The sequence below is a fragment of the Solanum tuberosum genome, unplaced genomic scaffold (assembly GCF_000226075.1).
Source record: "Solanum tuberosum cultivar DM 1-3 516 R44 unplaced genomic scaffold, SolTub_3.0 scf00208, whole genome shotgun sequence".
Lineage (NCBI taxonomy): Eukaryota > Viridiplantae > Streptophyta > Magnoliopsida > Solanales > Solanaceae > Solanum > Solanum tuberosum.
Genome location: NW_006239132.1, coordinates 1,069,292 through 1,079,287, shown reverse-complemented (window position 1 = coordinate 1,079,287; position 9,996 = coordinate 1,069,292). Strand labels below are relative to the sequence as shown.

The window sequence follows — 9,996 nt, the reverse complement described above, 5'->3', positions numbered from 1 at the left end:
ATACCAATTACAAAATAAAAAAGAAGTCATATATCATACAAGTCAAAGGGTCCTTAAATCGTAAAACCAAAATCACTGCAGAAGTAGCTTCTAAGCTAGATTCAATATTACAGTAACATTATTTATTAGAAAAATGAACCAAACACAATTCTTATCAAGTTCCTAACTCTATTGATAGAACTCACTTGCAATCTAATGCAACTGAGCATAGTAGTATTGCTGCAATTCATGTGAAGCAGAGCACACATCAGGAACCCAAAAGGAATAATGAGGAAATTATTCACAATAAACAACAGGAAAGCAATTTCAACAACCCCCTGCACAATGACATAAATATGTATGCCACTCAATCTTATTTCCCGAAAGTTTAGAATGACTTTAAGAAATGCACCCCCTCATCCAAAAAATAGAAATGTCCTGCAAAATCCCAACCCTCCCAATGACCACATTCAACCTCCCCAAACCGCCAAATCCAACTCCCCAAAAAAGACCAAATACCAGCTCCTGCCACCCCTTTACTGTTATTCAATCTTTGCAGCTAAAATTTTCTTATTGCAATTGGAAAACTACAAGCAACTATTAGGTAGTTGTGGGAGGGGGAGAAAGATAGATACCTTTAAGCGGAGAGAGTAAAGCGATAGTTAGTAGTCACAAACAATGAAATCTAGCTGCAATAAGAAAACAAAATTAAGCAAATCAGTGTGCAATTTACTTTCACAAAAGCAAATAAAAGTAAATCATTGTAATGCTTGAACCCTAATCCCAATTTTTTAGAAAATCTTACTTCGAAAAAACCCTATTTTCAGAATACCCAAGCTACTAAAATCACTATTTTCATAACACCTCAAACTTACTTCGAGCTAAAGGAAATGGAAAGAGTTAAAAGTTATAAAACCCTATTTTCAGAATATCGACACTAATAAAACCTCTATTTTCAACACATCTCAATAGTACTTCAAACTAATAAAATGAAAAGAGTTGAGAGCTAAAAAACTCTAATTTTCACAAACCCATCAGAGATAGAGAGATGATAGTTTGAGAGCTCACTTTTTAGACCGAAATGGAAGATTGAAGGAGATGATAAGAGTTACAGAGCTTACTTTGACATGAAGATTGAAGGAGATGAGAGTTCCAGCCATCAGAGAGCTTACATCGTCATTACTTTGAGAGATGAGAGTTTCTGGTGAAAATGGAAAGTGTGGGATGAAAATTGAGAGTGAAGTGATTTAGCTTAGACAAAAACATAATTTTGCAACAGCCTTAGTGACGGATTTTAATATCCGTTGCTAGTAAAAATTATTTATTTAGATTTAATTCTAGCAACAGATTTTTCCGTCACTATATAAATTAAATTTTATAAAAAATATATTTTTAAGTTTAGTGATGTTTTTCCGTTGTGGAATATTAATTAAATTGGTCACACTTACTTGGTTGCCAAATTGGTAGCGAAAACTAGGGCACCAAAATTTCGCGCTCATTTTTAGCGACCAAACAAATATTTCGTCGCCAATCCGTCGCTATATCATAACTTAAAAAATTATTTGCAATTCTTGCGACAAAATGTCTATTCCGTTGTGAATCCGTCGTTATATAGTGACGGAATAAAATTCGTCGCTAATATCTGTCGCTAAACAGTGTTTTTTTAGTAGTGTTCTTCCCTGAAAGACGTTGAGAAAAACCTCCAGGAAGATGAATAACGTAACTAATCTGATAGTACGGTAATCGTTGATAATTGACGGGATGCTACGAGCATCGCCATAGCTCTTTACGCGATTAGATCAATGGAGATTTTGAAGTAAACTGATTAGATGAATGGAGATGAAAAGAATTAGTTTTTCAGCTTTTAAGCACAAATACCTAGTTTTATTACTCCTATTTAACTCCACTTGAAACTAATAATTATTGACTCTCTCTTTATTTCCAGATTTATTGTATATCATTTTCTTAAGTATTAAATTAAATAAAACCTCCCATTATCTTAATATCTTTGCTTCCATTACAAATATTTAAGTGCAATTTGATTTATGTGCGGAATTGAATACAAGTTTTTTTTTAAAATTTGGGAGTTCTTTTAATTTATATTTTTTTAAATGTAGCTTCATGACCCATAAAAGCTTTTTTAGAATTTTTCTTTAAATTTTTTATTTTCTTCATAATTTATTCAAGTCAAAATAATATCCTGAAATATGTTTTTTAAAAAGCTACAGCAAATACAAAAACTTACTTGATTTTTTAAAAAAAATTAAGATTTTGAAGAGGTATTTATTTTCGCTCGAATAAATTATGAAAAAAATTTAGTAAATTTAATCTAAATATCCATTATATATTAATCAAGGCACACATTTCAAATACTAACGTGTCAGAGACTTGTTTTCTTAAAAAAAAATTGATAGATACAAAATTATATTAAACAAACACTTCTTGTAGTTTATCAACCATTTTGACTTTTTTCTTTTTTCTTTTTTCTTCTCTTTCTTAAAAAAAAAATAGAGAGAGAGAACAAGTTAAATAAGGGGTACATTTTCTGGCTATATGAATCTAAATAAGGGGTGAAAAAGAGAAGGCGTAGTGGTAATAAGGAATATGATGAGATGGATGAATTTTTTTATTTTATACTTGATCAAATTTATTTAATTCATTTTATGCGAATAAATAAATCATTACTTTATACATCATAAATATAAATTATTAGATCAATAAATATATTGAATACCATATAATTATAAAATAAAAAAGTAAACAATTGTCTAGTTGACTTTGAAGACTATTGGTGAACATAAATAAATAAAATACTATGGAGTTAGAAATCATATGAGGATATACAAGTAAAAGAATAATCACAAAGTTACTTATCTTTTTACTTTCTTTTTAACTATGTGTTTTCAAAATTTACTAATCTAACTAATTTAAATAAGTTTTCTATCAAATTATTTTTCTATATTTTTACAACACAAAGTCAATATGTTTAATTATGGATAAAGTTTTTATCCACCCCAATTATAACAATAAGCACAAGTAGAAGTTTTTATGCTTGATGCTTGCATCATAATTGAATTCTTAAAAAATGTATTATTTTTAATAAAACTGATACATGTTTAAATATATTTTTGAAAAGTTTAATTAACCAAAAAAAAAAAAAAAGGATCACATAAAAACTCTGATTGGTAGGGGAATTAAATCATGTACTTACCATAAAAATGTTAACTATTTTTGTAAGAAAAAGTTCACTCATTAAATAGTTTAATGTGTCTGTATGCATTTGGGAAAATTGTGGAATTAGCATAGAAATCGAATAATTTCAAATAGGCAAATAATCTGATAGTATAAAGACAAAATAGATTCATATGAATTGTGATAAATGATTGAAATGTTTTCATACTTAATAAGAGATATCGAATTTAATGGGGAAAAAATCTATTGGATGCGGCCTCTTAAGCCTTATTATAGTCGAGCCTTAATATGATTATTGGACTCTGAATTATCTCTAATTAATCAAACCTCAATACAATTATCACTGATCATGAAATTGATTTTATCAAACTTTATATAAATATCGAACGCGAATAAAAAACCACGCTATTGGTGTGCAGCAACTAGCAAGGAAAGGCTGAATGATAATCACGATTAATTAGTGACTATTATGACTTTAAGACATGCTTATTAGTTCCTTATTATGATTTTAACTTAAATTTACTGTTAGCTTAATGACAATTTTATACTATCATAACAATTGAACTTATTAAAGAAAAGTTACAATTGCTTTATTTTTCATGTTATGAAAAAATATTTTTTTACAAGTAATATTTGTAATTACCTTTTAAATAAAGTAAATTTTAATCTCAGTCCTCTGATATATATTAACCAATTCTAGCAATTTTATTGTTTTTAGTATATGTAATTAAATAAATTTATATTTAATTAATTATGTTATTCTATTTATGGATCTTCATAAAATTAAGGCATAATACATAAATGTGCCATTTAACTTGGTCTCATTTTACATTTATGTCCTCCAACTTTGGATATGCACAAGTAGACACTTAAACTTGTATAAAGTAGAACAAGTAAGCACACGAGTTCTACATGGCACAATACACGTAGGACAAAAAATGACATATAGGATGTCATGTAGGACATGTGTGTCTATATGTTCAACTTTATACAAGTTTAAGTGTCTACTTGGGTACACCCAAAGTTGAAGGGCATAAATGTGATTTGAAGCCAAATTAAAGGACATATTTATGTATTATGCCGTAAAATTAAACATGTTATATATCGTCTCATTATTTGACTATCATAAAATTAATTTATGTTTGATTAATTAAAATATAAATTTACGTTATTCTACTTATAAATCATCATAAAATTAAACATGTTATATATCATTTCATTATTTGATGATGTTAAATTACTATTATTATTCCATATATGAAGACTATACAATTTTAAAGATGGTCTATGTCATATATATAGTTCTTCCTATATAAAAAAGCAAAAAAACAAATATTTTCACAAATTTAAAGATTAAATTGTTGAGTCATATTTCACAAAGTCAAAATTAAAATTTCTCTAATAGCTAAGAGTTCAAAAAACAGTTTTTCCCCCTCTTTTTTCCTCTTTATAATTTCACTTTTCGAAATTTTTATATTTGAAAAATTCTAACAATTATTTTATGTAAAATTGTCTACACATTTTTAAAACATCTTAATTATAAAATAAATATTTGTACTTTTTATATAGTAAGCTAATTTTAAATATTAAATTTAGTAGCTAAAGTATTTTAAAAGTATTTGGTATATAAGATTTTTAGAGTGTTTTTCTGTCCACTAACATATCAATACATCTAGTATAATAATAATATATATACTCTGTATTTTCACAATGATAATACAAATTCAATTACTTTACTTGAAACAAATTCACGATCAAATTATGGTAATTTACTATTATGAGATGATAACTTAGAAGTAAAATACACATTCACTTAATGATACTACATTTTTAATTCATATGAGCAATAAAAAACAAATTTTCTAATCCACAAAATAAAAAATAAAAGTAATATTTTAATTTAATTTTTAGATTTTATTTATGAAATTACACCTAGTGTTATTGCACCATAATAGGTTTGGTACTTTGGTTCATATATTGAACCATATCCACTAAATAATGGAGTCCCAAGAATATTTCCTAAAATTCTGCCCTTCATATAGTTTTATTTATTTACTCTTAAATTTTTATTTTTATCACCAAAAAAAATTAAAAATGATTAGTGGCCATTAAAGAGTAAATAAAATATAAGTATATAAAATGCATGTTTTTTCACTAATCATTCGCATTATTCAATTACACCTCCTCTCTGTCTCTCTCTGTCTCTCTCTCTCTCTCTCTCTTCTTTCTCTCTTCACTCTACAGTGTAAAATCTCATAAGAAGAAGAGGATTGATTGTCTACATTTCTGAATAAAAGAGAACAGATTCATGAAGGGTCTAGTAAGTACGTTTTTTTTTAAAGGATTTTTACAAGTTTAATTTTTTTCAATTTTAATTACGTGAGCAGCATCTGCTATTTCCAAGAAACAGAGTATTAATCTTTATTTGTTGTTGCTAATCGAGTTTTTGGTGTGATTTTAGTAATGGGTATTCAATTTTATTGCAAAATTTGTGCTAAAAATTGAGTCTTGGAGCTACTTTTTGTACTGTATGTACTTTCAATGGACTTCTCTTCATCTTTGTGGAATTTGCTTAAATTGATTGTTATGACTACTTCTTTAGAAATTTTCTCGATCTGGAAACTGGGATCTTATGATTTGGTCTACATTGTCTTTTTTCAGGAGAATAAGTAGGACAGGTTTCTAGATTTTAGGATTTTTTTTTTGCAATTCCAAGATTTTGATTTTTTTTGTTTCCTAGAATGAACTTGTTTTGTAAGTGGGGATGCTTATATTTTTGTGTCTATTTTGCTCATAAATATTGAGACAAAAACACCAGTTGAAGGTAACAGGTATCCCGTAAATTAGTTGAGGTGTGCGGCAAGTCAACTGGTTATATAAAAAAGAAAAAAAGAAGAAGAGGGATCTGATATGAAGCTGCAGCTGGTATACAATTGGTTAATCTCAGTGCTTTGAATTACTAAAAGCTTGTGAATTTATGTACATACACCTGATTTGTGCTCTTCTTCTTTTTGTTTCCTTTTTCTGTTCTCATTATTATCTTTGTCATTTGTACTCCCTTTTTTTAACTTACATTCATGAGGACTTGCCATAGTTTTGTGTTTTTGCTTCAGTTAAAAGCTCAGTTACTTATTGCTACAAGGTTTCTTTTTTCTGAAAATGAAAAAAAAAAGTTATCTAGTTGAGCTCTTTCTACTGGTTTTGTCTAGTCCTTTTCTGAAATTTTCAATTATTGGAGCTCTTTTGTATCTCACTTGGTTTTTTTTCGAATCTACTCGTTATAGATGTCGACAAAGTACTGTTTCAACTATAACTTTGGCCTAAGTATGCAATGCCGTGGTTTAACTTTTTTAGATTTTTGTCTTCCTTGAGCATCTGCATCCAACCAAAACAATGTCATAGGTAAAAAAGCCAAAAAGACCCGGAGTCTCTTTTTTCTTATTCTTTAATAGTGGAGAAATGCTAGATTTGAAGAACTTTTATATAATGTTGGAGGACATGGGACCACTGATATTGTATTGGTAGCTTTTTAACTGACCACGCTATGCATTACTCTTCATGTGAGTCTCTTGCTTGCATATGATTATTGATTATTGATGGGATTGATATTTCAAGATATGAATGGTTAAGCAGTAGTAAGTGCATGGTACTGAAAGACTTACCATTTCCTTTTTTGCATTTATCTTTTCCAGGCAGTGCTAATTTTGTTGTTGGCGTTAAGTCGTAGTATTGAACATACTGAAGCTCAATTTGACGGAGAATGCAAATTCAACAAGCCCCTGGAACCCAGACCTCACAGTGCATCAGTGTTGGACTTTGGGGCTGTGGGTGATGGGGAGACTCTAAATACTCTGGCCTTCCAGAATGCCATTTTCTATCTCAAGTCCTTTGCTGACAAAGGTGGAGCACAGCTCTATGTTCCAGCTGGAAGGTGGCTGACCGGAAGCATAAAGCTTACCAGTCACCTCACACTCTTCCTAGAAAAAGAAGCCGTTATTCTGGGATCAAAGGTTAGCCCCCGGAATGGTTCTGAAGTTCCAGCTTGTTTAGATTTTTTTTGTGTTCATGGAAATATAAAGGCTGTTGCTGTATTTACAATAGCCGAATTAATTCTTGGAAAAGAAATGATTAGCTTGAGGCACTCAAGGGTGTGGCCTAGTGGTTAATGAGGTGAGTCGAAAACCATGAGGTCTCAAGTTCAAATCCTAGCAGAGGCAAAAATATTAAGTGATTTCTTTCCAAGCCTTGGTGCATGTGTTGGTTGGAGGTAGCAAGTACCCTGTGGAATAGTTGAGGCGCGTGCTAGCTGGCCCGGACACCACAATCATCAAAATAAGAAGAAGGGAGAAATGATTAGCATGAAAACTTGTAGCACTTAATGATGAGGTGTTATGGTTTAGTTGCTATAAATTATACTGAAATCTACATTCAGGCAACTCCAACAGAGAAGATGATAGATGTTCTGCCGCGGAAGGGTAGATCACAAGTTGTCATAACCTCCTAATAATCAAATTTTAATGTTTGTATATGCATTATGATGGTGGGGAGTAACTTCAGGTCTCAATGTATTTACATATGCATTGGATATATACATTTGTTATTTATAAGTATACGTTTTTGCAATATAGGATTATGCTCATTGGGATATAGTCGAAGCCTTACCCTCTTATGGTGGAGGTATTGAGGCACAAGGTGGAAGATATCGCAGCTTGATTTTTGGAGATAATTTAACTGATGTTGTGATAACAGGCAGGAATTCCTTCATTGCATTGATCTACTAATTTAATATTTCTGTTGTTATCCCTGCATGCAGCCACCTCATGCCTATTGCTTGTGCAGGTAATAATGGAACTGTTGATGGTCAGGGTTCTATATGGTGGGAGCAGTTCACTGCCCATTCTTTAAATTATACTCGACCACACCTAGTAGAATTTGTTAGCTCCAAAGATGTTGTCGTCTCAAACTTGACCTTCCTGAATGCTCCGGCCTGGAATATTCACCCGGTGTATTGCAGGTAAGTTCATTATCTCTGTGAGAAAAGCTTTTCAATATAAGGTTCGGCGGTAAGATCTGAAATTTTCATATTTTGCAGTAATGTTGTGGTTCAAAACATATCGGTTCATTCTCCAGCTAACTCCCCATATACCTATGGCGTAGTACCAGGTTGATTTAAATATAATTATTTCTCTTACCTTTTTTACTTTGTATACAACATTTGTGCATCTGAAACCTGTTTTAAGTGGTACATAAAGTAGCCAACACTTTTGTTTGTCCAAGAACCTCAGATTGATTTTCTAAGACAATTTTCAGCCAAAAATTGGATAATTTTCTTTACACTCAAGGGGAAGAACCGGATAGTTTCCTGTTACTGCTTAGTTCATCAAACAATGCCAGTTTTGTGCAGCAAAACAGAAACAAGTTTATAATAAATTAAATGTATATACACACACACACACCAACAACAACACCATTAGTATAAATTTGAAGGTACACATAGCCTTCACTCTGGTTTTTACTTTGATGAGACTAAGTACTCCAGATTTTACTGAAACAATATGTAGTTGTTTGTTCTGTTTTAGAAATTTAGAGGTACTTTCCAAGTAATGTGAGACCTTATATGCAACTTCAGATTCTTCCGAGCATGTGTGCATTGAGAACAGCAACATTAGCATGGGCCATGATGCTGTTGTTCTCAAAAGCGGTTGGGATGAGTACGGGATTTCCTATGGCAAACCTACTTCGAATGTCCATGTTCGAGGGGTTAGGCTGCAGTCTTTTGCAGGTGCTGGAATGGCTTTTGGCAGTGAGATGTCTGGTGGTATCTCCAATGTGCTAGTAGAGCATGTTTACTTGCATGACTCCCTTTTGGGGATTGAGCTGAAGACAGCAAGAGGAAGAGGTGGTTATATCAAAGATATTCAAGTTACAGATGTGGTTATGGCAAATGTGCAAGTGGGAATTGAGGCCACCGGTCATTGTGATTCTCATCCGGATGAGAAATTTGATCCGTCTGCACTTCCAGTTGTTAGTGATATCACCTTTGAGGACATTGTTGGCACAAATGTTTCTATAGCAGGCAATTTCACTGGATTATCTGAATCTCCCTTTACTTCAATATGTCTATCAAACATCACCTTTTCCATTTCTTCCAACCCTTTTACACCATGGCTATGCTCTGATATATCCGGTTCTTCTCAAAATGTGTCTCCTGAACCATGTCCTGAGCTCGAGAGCTCATTTTCTAGTACTACTTCAACTTGCTTTGCCCTCTTACACCACCCTTACAGTCAAGTTGCAGTTTTGTAAGTGAAACAATTCATTTCATTGAAACTATACAATGAGACACATTTCAACTTCCAATGCTGGTGTACATTCTCCAATAAGATGCAATGCAGAATCTACAGTGTCGTGCTTATGCAAGTATCAAGAATCCAATGATACAAACATTTTCAAAGTGGCCTGAGATCGCTGATTGTCGCCTGTGTACAGCATCAGTTTCTTCATTCACATATAGGAAAAGTTTTGGTAGTGCAGCAAATTCAGATGAGTTGTTCCTTTCTTGTCCCTTTGTTCATTTGAGTTTTTTTTGTCATTTGTCTTACATTTGTAAATTAGGCCGCAAAGAAGGGGTGTTATAGTTGATTGTCATTGTTGAAATAATCTTTTTTTGTCATTTGATTGAATTGAAAAGAGTTGTTAGTACAGAGTCTTGAGTTGAAGGCATCAAATTGCAAATTTTCTTTTAAGGTTACCTCTACTTGCACACCCTGCCTTTTGAGGTGACTTTAATGTTGTCATATCAACATTACTAGGTATTCATATGTA

General features: G+C 31.6%; 1 protein-coding gene across 2 annotated transcripts; it reads left to right on the top strand.

The window, feature by feature from the left end:
* Positions 1-5,357: 5,357 nt before the first annotated feature.
* On the top strand, positions 5,358-9,922 carry LOC102598202 (probable polygalacturonase). Of its 2 annotated transcripts, none has more exons than XM_006355783.2 (6): positions 5,358-5,491; positions 6,864-7,181; positions 7,800-7,920; positions 8,011-8,185; positions 8,264-8,334; positions 8,801-9,922. In XM_006355783.2, the coding sequence occupies exons 1-6, from the start codon at positions 5,480-5,482 to the stop codon at positions 9,475-9,477; spliced, it is 1,374 nt and encodes a 457-aa protein (XP_006355845.1). In that variant the 5' UTR covers positions 5,358-5,479; the 3' UTR covers positions 9,478-9,922. The 2 variants fall into 2 exon arrangements, with proteins under 2 accessions (XP_006355845.1, XP_015168029.1); XM_015312543.1 differs by lacking the exon at positions 5,358-5,491 and adding an exon at positions 5,556-6,096.
* Positions 9,923-9,996: the final 74 nt, after the last annotated feature.